General features: G+C 57.2%; 1 protein-coding gene across 1 annotated transcript; it reads left to right on the top strand.

The window, feature by feature from the left end:
* The first annotated feature begins 1,738 nt into the window (after window positions 1–1,738).
* On the top strand, window positions 1,739–22,386 carry GGA1 (golgi-associated, gamma adaptin ear containing, ARF binding protein 1). Its single transcript, XM_012638027.1, has 17 exons — window positions 1,739–2,191; window positions 5,856–5,940; window positions 7,242–7,317; window positions 8,354–8,452; window positions 9,743–9,866; window positions 10,294–10,394; window positions 11,037–11,117; window positions 13,221–13,361; window positions 13,436–13,517; window positions 14,616–14,723; window positions 15,373–15,525; window positions 18,564–18,628; window positions 19,108–19,277; window positions 19,775–19,971; window positions 20,819–20,988; window positions 21,228–21,338; window positions 21,426–22,386. The coding sequence occupies exons 1-17, from the start codon at window positions 2,149–2,151 to the stop codon at window positions 21,534–21,536; spliced, it is 1,917 nt and encodes a 638-aa protein (XP_012493481.1). The 5' UTR covers window positions 1,739–2,148; the 3' UTR covers window positions 21,537–22,386.
* Window positions 22,387–22,603: the final 217 nt, after the last annotated feature.

The following is a 22,603-nucleotide window of genomic DNA, read 5'->3' as shown; positions in this document are numbered from 1 at the left end:
CTTCAATGCATATTTATGGAAGGACTATTATGTGCCAGTTACTGTTTTAAGGGCTTGGGGATATATCAGTGATCTAAATCAATAAGATTCCTTGCCTTCGTGGAGCTCACATTCTGATGGGAGAGAGAGAGAAAAAACGCTATGAAAAAAGGAAATATATAGAGGAGATAAGCGCTAAGGAGAAAAGTTCAGCAGAGAAGGTGGGTAGGGAGTTTGTGTCAGGGAATTCACTTTGCAGACATACTTTCACTGAATTCTCACAATCATGTTTCAGATGAGAAGCCTGAAATCTAGAAAGGCTAAGTGATTTGCCCAAGATCATACAGTTTAGAAAGCAGTGAAGTCAGAATTTGCACCCAAGTGAAATTTATACTGTCTTAAGAAGTGACTCCTGACATAATGGATATGCTACAGTAAATGCGATGTGCGTTTTACTTCAGTAATAATTCATTTCAGTAATACAAAAAACAAACAAAAAAACCTGTAAGTACATGTTTTTTACCGTGGAATTGCAATAAACATACATATCACTTTCCCGTATAATCTTAATGGCCTGCTGGAGAGAATTTAGAAAAAGCGTCCAGGTCTGTTGAATGGTTGAGTTTACAGGGAAAACTGACCCAGCACAACCACCCCCTCATCTCCCGATGAGGTCACTGCGGTCCTGCAAGGTGAAAGGCAGTCACTCGCCAAGGCGACAGCTGAGCAGAACCGGATTCGCCAGATTCCCTGGTCTCAGTCGCGCTTTAACCCTCCCAGGCCCGGGGCTACAGGAGAGGGCGCCACGGGCCGGTTCCTCCGCGCGCCGCCAGGGGACGACGGAGTGCAATGGACCCACAGCAGCCTGGAACTGGGGCTCCACCAGAGCATGACGTCATCAGGCGGTCGGGGTGGAAAAGGCAGGTGAGGGAGGTCTTTGATGGAGGGAGAAACCGCAGAAGAAAAGGCGCCGAAGTTAGCAATTCTGTTCATTCTGTCCTCCCGATTTCAGTCTGGTCCCACCACTATCTTCTTCCCACTCTTGTCGCCCGGACTTCCCTAAAACAAAAGCCAGTTTGTCGCGACACTGCCAACATTGCGTATGGAAAAGAAGCTAAACACGGGACCTGCGTGATCCTGCCCAGCCGAATTCCAGGCCATCTTCCGCGAACACCCTCTGGGAGCCGTACTGAAATACTTTCAATTCCCTGAACTCATCTAACTCTCTCTCTTAATGTCTTTTTGCACCAGCTCTACATGGAGAAATCCGACTGTCTTCCAACCAGATTCAGTCTCACTTTCCCTGTGAAACCTCCCCTGAAAAGACCACCCCCACACCCTTCCCAGTGTGCGGTGTTGTCACGGTGTCGCCACTACGCCGTGGGCTTCCCGTCTCGTGTAATAAGTCTCTAGCCGTGTCCTTCTCCTCCAGTGCCCATCACAGAACAAATGTGAAAAGTTCATTACGTGTTCGCAGGGTGAACGCAGGAGACAGCACGGAGTTCAGGCGCGGCCTCAGGCTCAGGGATGTGTTGTAAGGAGTAAATAGATTAATGCATAAAGAGTGCTTAGAACAATGCCTGGTAAGCACCCAACAAACTTTTTGTTCCTTTTTTTTTTTATCATGCTTCACAGAAAAGTACACTCAACAAACTTTGACTTAATCTTCGTCATCATTTTCACAGAGGCCAAAGGACGTCATTGCCCTTTTAACAGACCCTCCCATGTTTGCCTCTAAGCGGAAGAAACCACCTAGGGCTCCGGAAGTGACCTTAGAGCCCCTCAGAAACATGGCCGCCAAGCGTTCTTCCGGAAGCGGTCATAGGCATCTCCGTGACGCAGAGCGAGTTAGAGCGTCCCATGGGGTTTCCATGGTGTTGCTCTCAGCCCCCAGTCTCCCCGCTTCCTCTCCCGTCTGAGCGCCGGGAAGGGGAAGGTGGGCGGCGGGTTCCAGCAGCGTCGTAGACGCCGCTTGGGGGAGGGGGTAGGCGAGTAGGTGACGCTCTAGGCGAGCTCGTTCGTGTCTCCATGGTGCCGAGCGCTCCTGTTCGCCGCTCCCGCGCGTCGGGGCGGGCGTTGCCCCTTTAATCGGCGGAGGGCGGTGCCGAAGAGGTCCCGCGAGAGCTGCAGGGGGCGGGGGGCGGTGCCGAGGCTGGGGGCCCGAGGCGGATGGAGCCCGCGATGGAGCCGGAGACTCTGGAGGCGCGAATCAGTGAGTGTCCGGGAGGGGCGCGGGCCGGACCGGAACCGGAACCGGGGGCACGAGGCGGGCCCCTTCCCGGCGAGGGCGGGGTACCAGGCGCCCCCTCCTCACGCCCCGCCCCTGGCTCGGCAGGGGCGGCTCCCGGAATCTGCTCCTCCGACCCCGGGGTGAAGGAAGACTCTACCAGCTGCGCAGCCCCGCAGTGGGAGCGGGCGCCGCCCACCCTTCAGATCTTTGGGCCGCGACCCCCGGGGGGAGTGAGCTGCGCCCAGAACCCCGGTGACGAAGACAGTAGCCTCCAACTCCCTGAGGCCCAGACTGCTCCACCGAAGACCCCCCCCAAGTCATTCCCTTGGTGCCAGAGAAGGAGCAAGCGAGCAACCCCCAGGGATGTATCTCATACCCGGAGGGAGGGATCCTACTTTCCTCAGGCCCTGAATCCCCCACTCTCTGGCCCTGCATGGTTTCCTTGAGCCTGCAACAACTCTTAGAGTTGCTCATTCCCCTGTCCAGGAAGGAGGACCCACTGGCCCATCTGATCCCTCCCGCCGCCCCTAATCTCTGGCCACACAATGAGAAGCCTCCAAATCTTACAAGCTTAGTAGGGTCCAGTCTCAGACTCCAAGTTTCCTGTTACTACTCTCTGCCCAGCCTTTCGACCCTACACCTGCGTCCAAGACTCCTTTCCCAGCTCTTGCTGAACTTCCTCTAGAGGCCTCTGCACCCCTTTTTCCTGTCTCTTCTCAGACACAGCTTCCTACAGTTTAGGCTTCCCAGCCTCCAAATCCTCCACCTGAGTTCCCTAACCCACAATGCTGATGATCCTCAGCTCTCACAACCCCACTCCTGGACTAGGCCCCTGAAAGCCGTGGCTGGCTTCTCCCTGGTCTGGTGACAGCTCTTTCCCAAGGCCTTAACTCCTATTGGGACCCTGTCTGTGCTGGAGCCTCCAGGGGAAGCCTTTGGGTCTATCCTCAACTCAGCCCTTTGAACCTGGGCACAACAGGCAGCTAGCTGTGCAGGGTGGTTTGAGGTCATGGCCAGCCCTTTTAAAGCCAGTCTTGAGCAAGTTGTCCACAGAACCAGACTACTTGCACGGATGTTTCAGAGTCAGTCTGGCCAGTGGAGGCGGAGGGGTGGAAAGGTGGCACTCAGCAGCTATTGACTGTTCTGGACTGCCGCAAGCATCCAGGTCTCAGCAGCAACTTGGGGGGCTGGGCGGGACCCTGGCTGACTGATCTCAGACTGGCTACAGGACTTAAGCTCTCGGTCATACAAAACAATCTCAGGTTTAGCAACAATGTGGATTTTCTGAGAGTCCAGAGAGTCTACAAACAGGCAGAAGTCTGGAACACCTGGGTTTGGCTGGACCCTGATACTTTGAAGCTGAGACTGGCTTCTCTTTTTCTTCCCCTTTGGGTCTTAGCAAAATTGTAAGATGTTCCCTTCTAGAGGTTGGAGGTAAAAAGTAGCTTCTGGTAAGGTAAATTATAATATTGTCACCCCTGTGGAGTGACAGGGTGGAGTGACACCCTGTCATGAAACACCTCCCTCTGTCCCTGTGTGTTCTCCCCTGCTGCCTGCGAGGGAAAGTACTTCCCCAAGGTAGAGTTAAGAGGACTGGGGGCCAGGGGCCAGGGAGGTCAGTCAGATCTTGGACCCAGAGGCCCTGCCTAAGTTAGATGCAAGAGAGAATGCTGATGTCACATGACGCCAGTGCTTCCTCCTTGCTGGTTTCTGACTCAAGAGCAGTTTCTAGAATCAGTGTCTCTGCCCTCACTCCAACTCATGTGTCTTTGACACTCTAAGGGACTTCCTGTTTTAGGGTCCCCCAGCTGGGTGTCATTGAGTGGGCATTGACAGTCTGTTTCTACCTCCAGACTGGTGTTCCCTTTGGCCATGTTGGAGGACTGGAAGGCAGCGTAAACAGTTACCCTCACCCCTAGAGTGTGTGTGGGGGGCCATATTCCTAGTATTCCCGGGTGGTCAACAGGGGCTTCATTTCTCTAAGGGACTGGAGAGTCCTTGGGGCTCCTGGAACAGAGATTTGTACCCAGAGAGAAATGCTTGATTTGATTCAGATCTCTGCTCAGCCATATCTCCTCTGGGAGTCCTGCCAGAGAGCACCCCCCTGCCTAGCACTTTCTATACTTTCTCCCTGCACTGCTTTCCTTTAGAGCATTTCACATCAGTGTGCAGTACTCTGTGTGTGTTAATCTGAGTATTCACTGTTTCTCTTGCTGGGCCGTGAGCTTCTGCAGGGCAGGGATTTTATCTTGTTCGCTGCTTAGAGCCCCAGCACCCAGAATATTTATGGAATAAGTACGAATTGAATGAACGGCTGCCAGGCACAGTGATCCCAGGGCTTGAGGCTCCTGCCATAGCATCGGGCACCAACTGGGCAGACACCACATGCTGGGTTCCCAGCCTCCTGTCCACAGATCCGTCTCTCTTCCACGCCTTGACTGGGAAAAGAGGAAGTTTAGTGACAGGCTGTGGAGTGCAAACACAGTTCTGGCGACCCCTGTGGCCTTACCATGCATAAAGTATTGTCCAAAATCAGTCCATATTTCACTCCAGCTTTACAAGTGGGGAAATGGAGGTGCAGGTAAGGCTGTGATCTACTTGACTGTTGTTTAACCAACATTGGGGATCGTGGAGTCTTGTTTATCATCCTTCTCCTGTAGACTGTCTGCCCTTTCCTGGCCACTGCCCATCCTAGATTCAGACTTCCCCAGAACCTCACCCTGCCTGCTCACAGCTGACCCCTCTTTCATTCATTCATTTGCCAAGGGGAGATGGGCATGGACATATGTGGCTGGGATAGCAGGCTTGGGGACGCAGAGGAGAGAACTGACTCAGCACTGCCAGCCTGGGCAGGAGTGGAGAGTTAGGGAAGACTGCCTGGAGGAGGTGATACCTGAGCTATTCCTAAGGGGAGAAGGGCTTTCAGAACCCAGCACGATCCACACTCATACCGAGGCCCTTCATGCCCTGCCTTGTGCTGTTATCCATGTCTCTTCTCCTCACGCAGCCCTTGAGCTGCTCAGAGGCAAGCCCTCCCTGGCCTGGTTACCTCCTTCCAGTCCCTGCCTGAGTGTTGACTCTTCCAGGCAGCCTCCCTTGGCCCCAGGCTGAACTGAGTCCCCTCCTCTGGGTTCCTGCGGCTCCTTTGCCTCCCTCTGTCACACTTTATTGAGAACCTAGCTTCCTTTGGCCTACTTCCCAGCTACACAGCTCCTTGAGGGTGGGACCATGGCTTTTTTCCCTTACTGCTGGATCTTCTCTGAGCATAAATCCCGTGAGAATTGTGGGGACGCTGTTCTGAGGAGCAGAATCAGAAGACATGCATGACAGGGGTACAGCTGCAGGGGTGGGGGCATGGGGAGGAGCGGAAGGACCCTGAGCACAGTCTCTCAAAGTGAGGCCCCTCGGTGGGAAGCTGTGCGGGGGGCCAGTGGACATGTGCTCATCTGTCCATTTACCGGATCGGAACGTCAGCACTCAGGTCTTCAGGCTGTCTGGGCAGGAGGTCGTAGGTGCGGCAGGGGCGGGGGGGCTCCCTGTGCTCAGTCACACACCTTTTTCCCCACTGACCAAACCACAGCCAGGGCGGGGAGTGGGAGAGCAGGGATCCCTCCGCCAGGCCACACTGACCCATCTCCTCCTACAGACAGAGCCACGAACCCCCTGAACAAGGAGCTGAACTGGGCTAGCATCAACAGCTTCTGTGAGCAGCTCAACGAGGACTTTGAGGGGTAGGTGACCACCTTGTCTTGCTCACATACTCTGCGGGATCCGTTGCGCACCTGTCCCGCACACTCCAGACGCTGGCCTCGGGCAGATTGAGACCCGGTTTTCATTCTCAATGCATTCACAAATTAATGATGATAGTGGGCACCTGGTACCGAGTGCCCCTTGTGTGTTACCCTGAGGTGGGCCTTGCCAGATCCATTTTACAGGGGAAGAAATCAAGGCGTCAGGGGACTCAGCAGTTTGCCCCAGGATCTCAGAGAGAAAATAACAGTCCTGAGCTAATCAAACTCCAGCCTGCCTGACCCACAGCCAGTGCTTTGTCGGGAAGAGCCTCCCAGAGGGAGAACTGCATGTTCCCAGCAGGGAGGAGGCCAGCAGGCCCTTTGCTCAAGGAAGAGCCAGAACTACCTGTGTTAGAATCAGATCACCTGGAGTGCTTGTCAAAGATGCACATTCTTGAGTTACGTCCAAAAATGCAGACTTGACTCTCAGGCGGGGAGGGGACATTCTTAGCAGGCTGCCCAGCTGATGCGGAAGTTTGGTGACTGCAGCTCTGTGTGCTCCGTCTCCACGCCACCGCTGTCAGCACAAGCGCTCGGGAGGCCGTGCAGGATGTGTGTGTTTTGGAGTCAAGTTGCTTGGGTGTGAATCCCGTCCCCTCTTTAGCTGAGTGACCTGGGCGAGTGATCAATTACCTCAGAGCCTCAGTTTCCTCAGCTGTGGAGTGGGATCGATGGCGCCGTGCACCTCAGAGGTCAGGAGGGTTTCCTTGTCTACTTCATGAAGGTCAGGCAGGAAAATGGCACGTGTGGCCCTCGCGCATCGTCAGTGCTTCAGTACCTATAAACCGTTACTGTCACTAGTGACAGGTCTTTTATGATCTGGTAGATGATGTCACCAACTCCGTCATGAAGCTGCTCTGACTTCCCCCAGCAGAATGTCCTTTGAGTTCGCAGGGAACTGTCTGCCCATCTCTGTGCCACATCATCATGTTCTGCTCCCACACTGGCTCCTCGAAGGTTGTGGTCATCTCTCCATTCTTGTCCCAATGGCAGGCTGAGGACACGGCATGTCATAGTTCTTAGTAAAGCCAGCCGAGGGGCTGAGCTCATGCCTCTTGAAGGCCCTTGCCCTGCCGCAATCCCAGGCCCATCCAATCCAGAGAGGGAGCTGGGCCTTTGCATATGCCCTGTGCCCGGCAGAAGCCTTGGAGGGCTGACGTCCCACTGGGCTAGTATAGTGACCCACCCTAAAGTGACCGGGGCTCCGCGGCAATTCTGGCTCTGTTGTTCCTCCCACCTAGGCCTCCACTTGCCACCCGGCTGCTGGCCCACAAGATCCAGTCCCCGCAGGAGTGGGAGGCGATCCAGGCCCTGACGGTGAGGAGAAGGGGAGAGAGGGTGCCATCTGTCCCCTGATCATGTGATTGGCACCAGGGGAGGCCAAGAATGAGGTTCTCAGGGTTCCATAAGGCTCTTCTTTAGAGCCCAAGGGAGTTGTGCCATGGTGGCCCAGGATGGAGGTCTGGGCCAGCCCCTGAGGGTTGCACAGCAGCCAGTGGGGTGGCCTCCTGCCCCAGCCTCTGTGCACTTAGGGCTCTTGTTGTGGGGTGGCCCCCTAGGGTCATCTGGTCCAGGGATTCCCCGCTCCAGCCACACATCAGATGCATGTCCAGGGGGCATGTTTAACGTACTGAATCAGGGCCCCACCCAGACCTGCTAAATCCAAACTCCTGAAGAAGCTGTGTCTGGGAATCGGCATGTTTGTGAACTCGCTGGGTGTACTGCAGGAGCCAGCCCTGCCCTCCATGGTCTCTGGACACAGGACAGCACCATCCTTCCCATGGGGCTGTGAGGGGTGACTCCTGGGCTCAGGCCTGAGGTTTTGCATCTGTGTCGGCAGAAGAGGAGGGGTTCGCTGTCTGCAGTCTCTATTTTCTAAAAATAGAAAAAATTAGCCGGGTGTGGTGGTCAGCACCTGTAGTCTCAGCTACTCGGGAGGCTGAGGCAGGAGGATTGCTCGAGCCCAGAAGTTTGAGGTTGCAGTGAGCTACAATGTTGTCACTGCACTCTAGCCGGGGCAACAAAGTGAGACTCTGTCTCCAAAAAAAAAAAAAGTAAGAAAATAATGTACAAGTGCTGCTCTGTAGCCCAGGCCATGGAGGGGCTCCGGCAGTGCCACAGCTTGGGTATTGCTCATTGCTGGGCACTGTAAGTTGTCCAACTCTGCCCCAGGGGATGGTGGCCAATTTCAGGGGGCCTCTGTGAACCTCAGAATCTTCTGTCCTCATGGGTCATTCCCTCCCTTCAAAATGCCCACCCTGTGCTTCTGGGCTCTGGCCAAAATGTGGGAGGGAGGCCGCCGCCTCTGATCCTCCCTAGGGGTTCCCCTCACAGTCCCACCTCCCTGCTCCAGGTGCTGGAAACATGCATGAAGAGCTGTGGCAAGAGGTTCCACGACGAGGTGGGCAAGTTCCGCTTTCTCAACGAGCTCATCAAGGTCGTGTCTCCTAAGGTGGGTGCTCCTAGCCCAAGCTCACACCTGCTCTTTTGGACATGGGTCGAGGAGAAAGGACCCTCAGATGGTAGAGTGACTCACTGCCCCTTTTCCTGGGGCTTCCTACTGGGGTGCCACCTCAGCCCCCTGTTAGACCTCAGACCCAGTACAAACACAGGTCTCTGCTCATAGTCCCCTTCATAGCTGATTCCCGGAAGCAGATATTTCCTTGGGGTTTCGGGGAAGAGCGCGTCCAGGCTAACCGGCACCAGGGCAGCCGTGAAGCTGCTCAGTACATAGGGAGAAATGGTTCCTGGGACACATACAGCTGGTCAGCGGCTTTCCTAGCACGAGCTGCTCTGGCCCTGAGATCACTCCCTGTGGCCCTGGCTATAGTGCCCTACCTGATCTCTGGCAGAAGGTCTCCTTGTCCCTACAACACAAGAGTGGCCTCCTTAGGTCTTATATCCAAAGCCACAGACCTGAGTGATGGAGTCTGCCAACTCCATATGGGCCACGCCTCTGGCTTCCGGCCCGTGGCCTGAGGAGTCTTACCATAGGCCATGAACAGTTCTTTTTTGAGATGGGGTCTTGCTATGTTGCCCGGGCCGGAGTGCAGTGGCTATTCATAGGTGCGATCATAGTGCACTGCAGCCTCGAATTCTTGGGCTCACGTGATCCTCTCACTCCATCCTCCCAAGCAGCTGGGACTACAGGCACACACCACCACACCCAGCGCTAGTTTTTGGTGTTTTTTGGGTGAGAGCCCATCCACTTGGCCCTTCCTTGCTCGGACTTATCCTGTGACCAGAGCTGCTGAAGGACCCATCTGGCCCCCCAGTCTCTCAGGAGTGGACTCTGGTGTGAGAGCCACTCCCCCAGCCCAGTTTGCCACTGGGAGATGATGAGTGGGGGCCAGGGCCTCATAGTTCCATGCTTGCCCCTTTCCTGGTCGGCCTGGGAGCCTCTGGCTCCTTCTTCCTGAGCTCTCAAGGTTAAGTCTTCCATGAGCTGGCCGCAAGCAGGCGCCACACCCTGGGCCTCCCTGTGTCAGTTCTGTGTCCTCACACGGTGCCACTTAACAGGTGGGGAAACTGAGACACAAAGGGCTGACATGGCTAGTGAGTAGCAGAGCTAGGAGGTGAACTCAGTCTACACCAGGCTGGTTGGGCGGGGATATGAGGACCCTGTAGGCCAGAGGGCTTCCCAGGGAGTGCTGGGGAGGCAGCCAGGGTTGGGCTGGGCTTGGAGCTGGAGTGGCTGGGGCCAGGCAACATCAAAGGCCTCCCCTTCCCTGCATCCCTGAAGTACCTGGGCTCGCGGACATCGGAGAAGGTAAAGAACAAAATCCTGGAGCTGCTCTACAGCTGGACTGTTGGCCTGCCTGAGGAGGTGAAGATCTCGGAGGCCTACCAGATGCTAAAGAAACAAGGTGAGGTGCCCAGAGCGTGGGTGTGACCAGTGTCTCCCTCCTCTGCTCCCTGAGCTGGGCTCAACAGCTTCAGGGGTTTCTGGGCTAGCAAGGTCATGAGTCTGTCCTTTAACTTCTTGAGACCTTATGGCCAGTGGGGCCTTTTCGTAGCTCCGCCTGAGGCTAGCTTGGGTGAAAAGAAGATGGGTTTGGTCAAGCTTCCTCACAGAGAGTAGCCTCAAATATGGGTGCCCATACTGCTTCCACCATGCAACTTGACATGGCAGGTCAGGAGCAGGCCTGGGCCACCGGAGTGCAGAGCCAGCGTGTTGGAGGAAGACTGGCCTCCCCCTTCTATCCTACCCTTGCCTGCGCCCTATCCCTATCTCATCCCCTGCCCCTGGGCCTGGAACCTGTTGACAGCCTTCCTGACACCTGTCTACCCCAGGGATTGTGAAGTCTGACCCCAAGCTTCCAGATGACGCCACCTTTCCCCTTCCTCCTCCACGGCCCAAGAATGTGATCTTTGAAGATGAGGAGAAGTCCAAGGTGAGACTCCAAGGAGACACAGATCGGGACTCCAGGGCCCACGTGGGGATCAGTGGATTCTGGCCCCTGGCTGCCCTGTCTTCAGCCTTTGGAGCAGAGGCACAAGCTGAACATGGCCTCTGTTTATTGAGCAGTTACTACATGCTTAATATGTACCATACAGCATTGCTGCATTTAATTAACACTGGAATAGTACGAGTGTGTCTGGGGTCCCTGGGGTTGGTTTGAGGGCATTTCATAGGTTGATCAAGAGCTTATATGTCTATGTCTTTGACCCTTTCGATAATACATTAGCTTTCTGTTGAAGCATGTGCTCATGGGTAAGAAATTAAGCGGTACAGGAGACGGTAAGATTAAAATTAGGATTAGAACAAGGAGGTAAAAGTGAAAGCTCCTCTCCCCAGTTCCAGCCCCCGAGGGTAGCCACTGCTAAGGATCTCAGATTGTCCTATGGCCACCCCATCAGGTGTCAATAAATTCTCACCATTTCACAGAGAGCTTAAGTAACTCAGGTAACTTAAGTAACCCACTTAAGTAACTTAAGTAACCCACAGCTAGGAAATGGGGAGCCAGAGTGTGACCCCAGGCTTCTGCCCCTGGCCGGGGTGCTGCCCTCACAGCCACACCCCGCTGTCTCCGCAGATGCTGGCCCGCCTGCTCAAGAGCTCCCACCCCGAGGACCTCCGTGCGGCCAATAAGCTCATCAAAGAGATGGTGCAGGAGGTAAGAGTTGAGCCAGGAGCCCAGGGAGCGGCAGTATGGGGATATTGAGCAGGGCCACCGAGGGGGCTGTGTGTGTCTGCGTGTGCAAGGAGCCCTGCAGTGACACAGCTGAAGGGCTGTCACAGCAGGGAAAGCTGACTGACGCTGGGGGACCAACGTGCGGAGGGAGGAATTTCCCAGCAGCCCAGATGGACTTCTGAAAGGCCGGCTGCCTCTTCCACAAAAATTACAAATGAATTAGGCCTTGGTATGTGTTTTTAGAATATGCACATAAGTATATATGCGTGTATGTAAAGAGAGGAAGTAGATGTTTAATGTATAAGTAAACACGTGGGTGCCTGCTGAAAATGTATCAATAAAGGTAAGTCATCAAAAAAGGTTGTAGGTCAGTAGTGGATAGCACAGATGAGAAGCTATAAAACATTCCAGCTTGATGCTCCTCAGACTTGGGGTTAACAACATGAGAATAAACTCAGGTGGCAGCCGCCACCAGAGCAAGGGCTGCCAAGCAGACACCCTGGGGCAGGAGGCAGCCCCCCCCCAGCCTCATGTGTCTGAGATGGCCCCCCAGCCGCAGCCCAGTGTAGCTAGCTGGATTGTCAGATATTTTTTTCTTTGAAGATGATCCAGAAATCTGGATTTTTGCATGAAATCTCCGAATTCACTAATGACAGCAGCCACTTCAAACTTTTTTAAAAAGCTTAAGTGGGGCTGGGTGCAGTGGCTCACACCTATAATCCTTGCACTCAGGGAGGCCAAGGCAGCAGGATCACTTGAAGTCAGCAGTTCAAGACCAACCTGAGCAAGAGTGAGACCCCGTCTCTACTAAAAATAGAAAAAATTAGCCAGGCATGGTGGTGCTTGCGTGTAGTCCCAGCCACCTGGGAGGCTGAGGTAGGAGGATCGCTTGAGCCCAGGAATTTGAGGCTGTAGGGAGCTATGATGATGCCACTACACTTCAGGCTGGGTGACAGAGCGAGACTGTCTCAAAAAAAAAAAAGCATGAGTGGGCCCAGTAGAACCTACCTGCTCACTCATGCTAGGAGATGAGTCTGGTTGGTGGGCAGGTTGGCACAGGAATAAGCTTGGGTCCCACACTGACTGTGCCAAGGGCTCCTCTGGGGTCTCCTGCAGCAGGCTCTGGAGATGGCATGCCCAGCGCAGATGTGAAGGTGGTGTTTCTGCCAGAGGGTCAGGGGGCAGAAGTCCGGGGTTGTCTTGAAGGGCCAAGCTGCACGCTCTTGACAGCCGAGGGGAGGGAGGTGTGGCCCCTTTCAAGGAGGATGATTCTGTCAGGTGGCATAGCATGTGCCCACCTTTCACTCTGCAGGGGCGGGGCATGCACAGTGAGAGGAGGGAGCGAGGGGTGGTGGGGTCACTTCCTACAGCAGCCTTTAAAGACATGGCCTCCCTCCATCTGCCAGGCACTGACAGACACTGGGAGGGTCACTGCACTCATTTCGAGGTTATACTTGGTGACCATGAAGTCCCCTTTCACTGTAAAGTACAGGAACCTCCTCTCAGGAGCCAAACGCAAGGGGTTGGGCATGGTGGCTCACGCCTGTAGTCTCAGCACTTTGGAAGGCTGAGGAGGGAGGGCTGCTTGAGCCCAGGCGTTTGAGGTTACAGTGAACTATGATCAGGCCACTGTACTCCAGCCTGGGTGTGACAGAGGGAGACCCTGTCTCTTTAAAAAAAAAAAAAAAGGACAAACACAAGGAGGACAAGAGTCACTTACAACCACAGGTGTAGGTCTAGGGCCCTGGTCTGTTAGAAGCTCCTGAGAGAGTGTTGGAACCCAGATTCCCAGGCCATCCCTGAGATTCTGATGGGCTTGTGCAGAGGCCTGGGCCCAGAGGGCACTGGCAGGAGGAAGAGGAAGTGACCACAGCGTTGGCAGAGGGTTTCTTGGACCAGAGTGCCCTGTCTTGGGCATGGGGGGCTCTGAGCAGGACATGAAGAGCCCCACCCCAGAGTCTCATCTCACACGAGCCAGCCCTCCCCTGGCCCCCCAGCATACACTCCCCAGAGTCACAAGGGCAGTGCCTGACTCCAGCCTGAGCATGATGCAGGTTCTCGGGCCATTGGCCAACGTGTCCCCAGGACCAGAAGCGGATGGAGAAGATCTCAAAGCGGGTGAATGCCATCGAGGAGGTGAACAACAATGTGAAACTGCTGACGGAGATGGTGATGGGCCACAGCCAGGGTGGCGCAGCTTCGGGCAGCAGCGAGGACCTCATGAAGGTGCGCCTACCTATTCCCCACTCCTTGCCCACTGCAGAGCCCCCGACCCTGACCTGCCACCCTGCTGCCCCCAGGAACTGTACCAGCGCTGTGAGCGGATGCGGCCCACACTCTTCCGACTGGCAAGCGACACAGAGGACAATGACGAGGCCTTAGGTGAGCCCACGGCAGACTTAGGGTCAGGTCCAGCCTTATCACCCCACCTCCCCCATTTCCCACTCAGTAACTGCAGTTGGAAGCGGCCACCACCAGGGGGCCCCTTCTCCAGCACTGACCTTGGGTTTCTCCACGTTGAGGATGGAGAGATCAGGGGTGACAGCGCCCTGGAGAGAGGCCATGGGCCAAGCCCCTTCACAGGCATCTCATTTACTGCCCACAAGCTGCACAGGCGGGAGAATCGTCCCCATTTCTCATCTGGGGCTCAGGGAGGGAAGTGATGTGCCCAGATCCCAGAGCAGATCAGCAGCAGAGCCAGGGTAGACTGCGGGCCCTGCGCCTCGAGACATCCCCCCACCTCCCCGCCCCAGTAAAGGTGAGCAGTTCCAGAGCTGAGCCTGACGGCTTCGGCCAGGGCCACGTACCACGTTCTTTTCCTTGCTCTCCGCCTGGGAAGCAGCTGGGGACCATCTGCTCCCCTTGTTCAGCAGGAGCTCCCTGCACACCCGCCACGTGCCAGGTACCTGGGCCCCGCCCAAGAGGCTCTGCCCAGATTGCCCTAAGCCCTGGCACCAGAGGAGGCAAGGCTGGTGAGGGCCCCGTTGGTGCCAGGCACTGTTCTAGGCCCTCGGGGATGTGGCCATGATCAAAATTGACAAAAACCTCCTCATGGAGCTTGTAGCCTTGTCAGAGGGTGGGAAGTGGCATGGAGGAAAGCAAGCAGGGCGGGGATGAGGTGGCACAGGGGTGGGGTTAGGGAAGGCCACCCTGAGGTGACTCTTGGGTAAGGACCTGAGTCTGAAGGTGGTAAGGGATGAAGCCAAGAGGAGATCCAGGGGCAGCCAGACAGCAGAATTGGCACAGAGGCATGGAGGCGGAGCGTGCCCAGTGTGTTCTGGGATAGCCTGAGCCGTGTGGCAGAGAGTGCACGAGGGGAGGGTGGGAGGTAGCAGAGGGCTGGAGTCTGAGTAGCCAAGATGGGGTGCTCTCCTGCCCCTCCCCTTATACACAGGCTGGGATGGATGTGGGGTGCTCATCTCCTCACTGCCCAGAGGCTCCCCATTCCCAGCCTGGCTTCTCCCCTCCTGCCTGTTCCAGCGGAGATCCTGCAGGCCAATGACAACCTCACCCAGGTGATCAACCTGTACAAGCAGCTGGTGCGGGGCGAGGAGGTCAACGGTGATGCTGCAGCCGGCTCCATCCCTGGTGAGGGTGGCAGGAGAGTGCAGGCGGAGTCCCCTCAGGGCTGGTGGATGACTGCAGGGTGACCCTGGCCCCTTAAGATTGGTTTGGGCCGGGAAGGGAGCTAGGGGTGAAGTCTGTGCCAGGCCTGCAGCTGTAGGGGAGGAAGTCTGGATGTGGGATGGAGGGGAGGGCGCCAGGGATTTGGCAGGGTCTGCAGAAGAAGGAAGGCTCTTCTTTCATTTGACAAATCTGGCACCTGTTCTGTGGGGCTAGATGGCACCCCCCAGGCTGATTTAATTATCAGAAAAACTTGGCTTTAATAAGGGTAAATGACAGCCCTGGGGGATCACAGAAGAGGTTACAATTGGCTCTGTGAGGCGGGTGTGGCGCTACACAAAGCAGCAGAGTGTAAGCAGGGCCTTAAAGGGCAGGTAGCAGTTTGCCACGTAGAGATAAGAAAGAAAGACATTCTGGACAGAAATAGCTCCCTGTACCAAAGAAAGGGCCTGGTGAGCAGATTCCAGGCAAGGGCTGGTGAGGCCGGGGAAAGGGGCGCAGGAAGCCAGATGTGAAGGGTAGGGGATAGGTGTTGCTGCCCTGCAACCTCTGCGGACTCCAAGAGCCAGTGTCCTCTGCTTGGGACTTGCCAGACGCTTCTTTCCCACCCCAGGGAGCACCTCAGCCCTGCTGGACCTTTCAGGCCTGGATCTCCCTCCTGCCGGCACCACCTACCCGGCCACGCCCACCCGCCCTGGCGAGCAGGCGAGCCCTGAGCAGCCCAGCACCTCAGTTTCCCTGCTTGACGACGAGCTCATGTCTCTGGGTGAGGAAGGGGCCAGGCCCAGAGGAGGGTGGGCTCAGTGGCAGGTGGGGTGTGACGCCCACAACATACCTTGCAGCTTGCAGAGCACCAGTGTCACATACTCCAAATGTGACTCCGTGGAGGACACGGGATGGGCATGAGGACCCTTTCACAGCGGGGGAAGCCGAGGCTCAGGGGAGTCAAGGAGCTTGTTTGAGGTCACACAGTTGAAGGGTGAGGCTGGCCAGTCACCCTCAGGCTCTGGCAGCCCGAGGGAAAACCAGGAGATTTCCCTGCGACAGGTTGGAACCTAGAATTGGGAGCTGTCCAGGCAAAAGTGCAGCAATTTCTTCCCCCACTGAGAGGAAACGAGGGAGAGCTCCGGGCTCCGCAGCACCCAGAAGCCCCAGAGAAGCCGAGGCCAGAGCACAGGCCTGCGTGAGCCCCGCCGGCCCACAGCCAGGCCTGCTGTTACTCGCGGGCAGGCTCGGGGCTCCAGAGCCCAGCAGGGGACCAGGCTCACCCCTGGGAAGAAGCAAAGCTGTCCCAGCTGGCCCCAGTGCTTTCAGGTTTCCAGCTTCTCCCGGGTGCAGCGGCCCCATCTGACGCTTAGGTGCAGAATAGGGTAACAACGGGTGTTGGGGCCCTGTCACGGGAATCCTGAAGGGTATATTGGGGAGCTGCAACTTGGAAGCCAAGAGTCAGGCCGTTTCTCCTGAGCCAGTCTAAAGTGAAAACAAAACCTGAAGGCCTTGAAGAAGCACTGGGGGTCCTTGGGGTCCTGGGCAGGGTCTGCCCGGCATTCAGGGAGTGCCTGCTTGAACACAGTGCCCACGGCTGCACTGCTTCTCATCGCAGTCCTCGAAGCCACCATGGAGGCAATAGTCCCGTTTTACAGATGAGGAAATCGAGGCTTAGAAAGGCTTGGGGACTTGCACAGAAAGGGCTCCGGAGTCTTTACTAAGCACTCTGATTCTGAAGCCATACTCTGAGCCCCTGTGCTGCTCTGTCCCGTTGTCCATAAGCAAGAAAAGGAAAACAAGGACTTGGAGGGAGGAGGGAGAGGCGAAAGGGGAAGGTGGGCCAGGTTGTAAACTCCCTTTGTGGACCCGAGAGCCAGCGCCCTACCGAAGAGGCTGGCTTATGAGCCCCGCTCAGCTGTCCCCTCCCCTCTTCATTCAGAGCCAACGGGTAACTAGGGAGAGGGGACCGTTACCCCATCCTACAGAGAGGTGAAGGATGGTCTAGTGACAAGAAAGCTCACCCAAGGCTCACCTTCGCCCGCAGAGCCGGCACTGGACAGCAGCTGCCAGTTGGTGGGTAGGGAGGTAATGGCAGGACCACTGGCTCCAGCACGTGGCTGTGGCAGAGCTGCCTCTGCGTGACAAGTGAGGTGTGCTTTGCACTTCCTGTCCCTGAGTTGCTTCAGCACAGCCCTGAGCCTCCAGCTTCCTTCTGGTTTCATCTCGAAGGCAGAGTGTGGGCATCAGAGCAAAGGCCCCAGGGCAGCATGCAGCCCGGCCCTGGCAGTGAGGAAGCCTGGGGCCACAGAGGGAGCTTGTCCTAACTGGTCTTCATGGCAGGAAGGGTGAGGGATGGGGACAGGGATCCTGTCAAAGAGGGTATTCCGGACACTGTTCAGGCACTTCTGAAGTATCTAATTTATTTCAGCCATTCTCTAACAAAGATGCTACTGTTGTCTCCATTCTACATATGAGGCTGAGTCACCAGCCCAAGGTGGCACAGCTGTGGCAGAGCTGTATTCAAACTCTGGCAATCAGGCCATCCTCTGCCCAAGTCTGGACTCTGCCACTTTCCAGCTGTGTGACCTTGGGCAGGTTACTTAACCCCTCTGAGCATCCATTTCCTTGTCCCTAAAAGAGGGCTGAGAACCCCACCCGTCTTTTTTTTTTTTTCTTTTTTTGAGACAGAGTCTCACTGTGTTGCCCGGGCTAGAGTGCCGTGGCGTCATCCTAGCTCACAGCAACCTCAAACTCCTGGACTCAAGCGATCCTCCTGCCTCAGCCTCCCGAGTAGCCGGGACTACAGGCATGTGCCACCATGCCCGGCTAATTTTTTCTATGTATTTTTAGTTGTCTGATTAATTTCTTTCTATTTTTAGTAGAGACGGGGTCTCGCTCTTGCTCAGGCTGGTTTCGAACTCCTGAACTCAAACAATCTGCCCGCCTCGGCCTCCCAGAGAGCTAGGATTACAGGCGTGAGCCACCATGCCTGGCCAGCCACCCCTGTCTTTTAAGGTTGCTTGAGGGTTAAGCAAGACCAGCATCTGAAGGATTTTACACATCAGGCGCATAATAAATGTTAGCAGCTGCAGCTTTGTTATCTCTTGTCTCAGATGCTTCTAGAAGAAGAGACCCACCTGTCACAGCTTCCTGGCACCCTTGCCTTTGCCTGTCACCATTTAAATTTGGATCTCGCTTATTCAGGATTTGCTAGAAACAGGATAACTTGTCTTTCTAGGTCAAATCTGGACTGAACTTGGCTGGGGCTTTCCAGGGCAGGCAGAGGTCAGGCTGGCTGGTGACCTGCTGCTTCCCGATCTGCAGGCCAGTTCACAGGCCATCCCTAGGGTCCCCCAGCCCTCCTTGGCACCAGTCAGGCTAGTTGGCACATGCAGGGCTAACAGGACCTCCAGAGTCTGCCCCAGGCCAATGTGTCATACATGTGGGGACACGGCGGCTCAGCCAGCACAGTGCCTCTCCCTGCTCACCCGGGTCGCTGAGGAGAAGCTTTTCCCCTCCCCAGCATCCCAGCCCCAGCTCTCAGCTGCAGCTCATGAGTGAAGACTGAAGTCCTGATGTCAGTGGTTGTGTTGGCTTTTGAGCGGCCTTGCCAGGAAGAAGGTTTCTAATTCTGGTTTCTAATTCTGCTCTGCTGCTAGTTCCCTCTGAAAGTGTGGCTTTCTCCTCTCTGAGCTGAGCCTCCCAGAAAGGGTGGAGGCAGCCAGGGAGCCCCAAGCCAGCACACACTGCCCCCCGGCTCTCTGGCCTCTGCGGGGTCAGCCCCGCTCTTTCATCTCTGTCCTGCTTTCCCCCCAGGCCTCAGCGACCCCACACCCCTTTCAGGCCCGAGCTTGGATGGTACTGGATGGAACAGCTTCCAGGTAGGAGGGGACCAGAAACTAGCCTGGCCTGTCCCAGTCCCAGGGCAGGGCAGGTGGAACAAGCAGCCTGAGGAGAACAGTGAAGGGACAGATGGGCTCTGTGCTGGAGGGCCTGGGGCAGGGGATGGCCCGGGGGAGGGAGGCACCCACCCGGGTAGGGGAAAGCAGGCGGTCCTCTCCTCGCCTCGAGCTGCATCTCCCCCAGGTCTCAGCCTTGGTGCTGCGGCCCGACCTTTGGGGTTGAGATGGGCATTCCCTCCTCCTTTCCCTTCAGGGTGACTTTGAGGTCCCTGGAACATAGAACCTCCAACTAACCAGGCCTGGCCACCCTGCATCATGGACAGGGCTGGTCTGTGGTGCCCATCTATGTGGCTGCTTTCCCAGACATCACCTGCAGAGCAGGGAGGGGGCCTCAGGGTAGGGCCTGGTGACCCTGACACCTTCAGACAGCCCCACTCACCTGTATCCTTTGCCCACAGTCATCTGATGCTGCAGAGCCCCCAGCCCCCGCTCCGGCCCAGGCCCCCATGGACAGCCGGTCCCCAGTGCAGATGTCCCTGCCAGCCAGCAGTGGTCTGGATGACCTGGACCTCTTGGGGAAGACACTACTGCAGCAGTCACTGCCCCCGGAGTCCCAGCAAGTGCGGTGGTGAGGGTGCTCCGGCTGGCACAGGGGGTTGGGAGCACTCCCTGTTCCCACAAACCAGCAGCTTCTCCTGGGCATGCCCTGGCCCAGCCCCAGCAGGGAGAAGCTCATCGCTGGTTTGTTCCAGGAGCAGCAGGTGCTGAGCACTTGGCTCTGGGGACACAACGTGACCAAGGCAGGCTCAGTGCCCATCTCTTAGAACATGGAGTTTGAGAGAGAAAGGGGACCTGTGCCCACTCACATGGCCACCCCCAAGGCATTCCAGCCCCTAGAGAAAGGCCAGAGACCGAGAGGGCCAGCAACAGGGAGGGCACAGCCGGAGGGGCAGGCGGGGTAGGGGGTGGAGAGAGAACAAGAGTTGCCTGTCCTAAAGGTGAGGAGACCCCAGGCCACAGAGACAGCCGTGTGTCAGGGACAGAGCTGAGAAGGCCAGCCTTTCCTATGTCCCTGATCTCTTGGCCACCAAAGAGTCACTTCTTAATACACTGTCCCCCAATAAGGGAGAAGCAGCAGCCAGCCCCCCGGCTCACACTCCGGGACCTGCAGAATAAGAGCAGCAGCTGCAGCTCCCCCAGCTCCAGTGCCACCAACCTCCACCACACCGTGTCCCCAGAGCCCCCTGGGCCTCTGCAGCAGCCCACGCCGACTGAGCTCTCCCTGGCCAATGTCACTGTGCCCCTGGAGTCCATCAAGCCCAGTGAGTAGGGCTGCGGGCGGGTCCAGGAGCTCTGGGGGGCAGGTGGGAAAGCAGCGCTCTCCTGGCCCTGCCACTGGCCGGCTCAGTGGCGAACTCTGAGCAAGGCTCTCCCCTTCTGGGACTCAGTTTCCTCATCTACCCCAGAGTGATTGCCAGACGGTTTTATAAACTCCAGGGTTACATAGGCAAGAGGACTTCTTAGTGCTGGACCCACCCTCCTTCCCCAGGAAGGCAAGGGCCAGGACACGGGTTTGGGTTCTCCCCGAGAATACAAAACTGAACCGTGATAAAGATCCAGGTCCCAGGCTGGGGCTGTTCCTGCCCAGGAGCAATAGGGGACCACTGCCCAGCACCGGGCCCTGGACAGGTGAGGACTGCTGGCTTCTCAGCATTGTCCTTCTCTGTGAGCTCCCTGTGACCAAAGACGTCATACCCTGTGTCCCCGGGAGGTAGGTAGAGGCGCCCTTCTCTTACCAGTAGCAGGACCCTGAGCTCAGAGAGGGGGAGTGACTGTAGCATGGCCACGCGGCAAGAGCACGACCCTCACTCACAGTCCTGCACTCCGGCATTCCAGGAAGCAGCCACACAGCACTGGGGGAGCCTGGGCTGTGACCCGGCTCCAGGGTGGGTGTGCTGCCTCCACCATCAGACTGGAGGTTCACCTGCCGCCTCCGAGTGCCAGTCTGTACCCCTGACCGCACTGCCGCCCGCAGTCCAGGCAAGGCCTGAGCAAGGGCTTTGCTCAATCCCAGCAGAGCAGCCAGCGGCTGATGTGAGCCGGATGTGGGGGCTGGGCGGATGCGTGTGGTGCAGCTGCCCCATCGCCCTCCCACCCTTCTACCCGCAGGCAGCATCTTGCCCGTGACCGTGTATGACCAGCATGGCTTCCGCGTCCTCTTCCACTTTGCCCGTGACCCGCTGCCTGGGCGCTCCGACGTGCTGGTGGTGGTGGTTTCCATGCTGAGCACTGCCCCCCAGCCCATCCGCAACATCGTTTTCCAGTCAGCTGTCCCCAAGGTGACACGGGCGGTGGACAGGGCATGCCTCCGTCCTCTCAAGGCAGGGCGATTTGGGCTTGTTGGGGAGCCAGCTGGCAGGGCGCAGGATCTCCCCTCCTTGCTGGGCGGTCGGGGTAGAAGAGACCCATGGGACAGAGCCCAGGACCCCTGGCGGGGAGCCGGCAGGCTGGGCCTGGTTGCTCAGAGAGTCTGGAGAGCAGCCAGGGCTAGCCGTGCCCTCCTGCCCCCCGTCTGCAGGTCATGAAAGTGAAGCTACAGCCACCCTCAGGCACAGAGCTGCCGGCGTTTAACCCCATCGTCCACCCCTCAGCCATCACGCAGGTCCTGCTCCTTGCCAACCCCCAGAAGGTGAGGGGCCCAGCTGTGACGGGGCGGTGCTGGGGTGGGGCCTCCTCTCCTGCTCTGACCCCTGTGCCTTCGCCGTCTCTGCCCCAGGAGAAGGTTCGCCTCCGCTACAAGCTCACCTTTGCCATGGGCGACCAGACCTACAACGAGATGGGGGATGTGGACCAGTTCCCCCCACCCGAAACCTGGGGGAGCCTCTAGAACAGAGGGGCTGGGGAGAGGAGGGGGCATAGGGACTGGACACTGTCCGGCCTGCGCGGGAGGCTGTGGTGGCCAAAGATACCCTTTGCTCCCCATGGCCATTTACCCGAGGCCTGGTGCTTCTCCTTCACCCCTGTGGCCCTCCTGCCCTGCCTCCTCCCCTGCTGAGCCGAACCAAGGAGGAGGCTGGGCCTGGGCCTGCACTGCTGGGAGTCTCCATCAGCAGCAGGAGCCTGGAGCAGGGAGGGCCTGCATGGCCCCTGGAAGAACTTGGGGTCGTGGGAAAGAAGCATGGCTGTGGGGGAAGGGCCAGGACCTCAGGCCCCGCTCCGACCCCAGCCTGGGCTGGGGTCTTCCCCGCCTGTCTCTTATGCCTTATGGGAAGGCCCAGCCATAACTCGGGGCCGTGCTGGAGCTGGGGACCAGCTCAGGCCGCCTCCATAGGAACCCAGTGACTGGGGGGGGGTGACACCTGCACCCCTAACTGTTTGCACTCTCTGGTGTGTGGTTTGACTCTCTGCATTTCTTCCGGAGTGGCCCTGTGGTCAAGTCTCAGGGGGCCAAGCCAGGGGAGCCCCACCTGGCCCCCACTCCTCCTGGGCGTCTGCCTTTGCCATCAGGCCCCAGAGGGGCTGTGGGGACCCAAGGGTGATGCCAGAGGTGGGTGGCCCCAGCGGGAGGCTGCGGGGCTCCTGGAGTTCTCAGTGTGTCTCCTTCATTCATTGGCCTCCACTGGGGCCTCCTGTGGGCGTCTCACGTCTGTCTATCCATCTGTCCATGGTCCGAAGTGGGGTTGATGTGTGAGTGAAAGCAGGAGTATTTATGAAAATAAAACATCCTTTTTCCTGGACCAGCTGCTCTTACGGCCCTTCTGAGGTGGAGGGAGACAGGACGGGTCCAGGAGTTGGGGCTGCCCTGTAGACCTCTCTGCTTCCATCTTTGGAAGTCAGGCCATGGTCGTCCTCCCCACCACCCCGGGGCCCTGCGCCGGAAGAGGCCCTGCTTGGGGGCCTGTGGCCAGGGCTGAGTCACCAGAGAGGGCCCTGGGCTGTGGCAGACCAGAGTCG

Source organism: Propithecus coquereli, unplaced genomic scaffold, assembly GCF_000956105.1.
Source record: "Propithecus coquereli isolate 6110/MARCELLA unplaced genomic scaffold, Pcoq_1.0 Scaffold126, whole genome shotgun sequence".
Classification (NCBI taxonomy): domain Eukaryota; kingdom Metazoa; phylum Chordata; class Mammalia; order Primates; family Indriidae; genus Propithecus; species Propithecus coquereli.
Note: the sequence above shows the minus strand (reverse complement) of the source record. Positions and strands in the feature narration are given on the sequence as shown.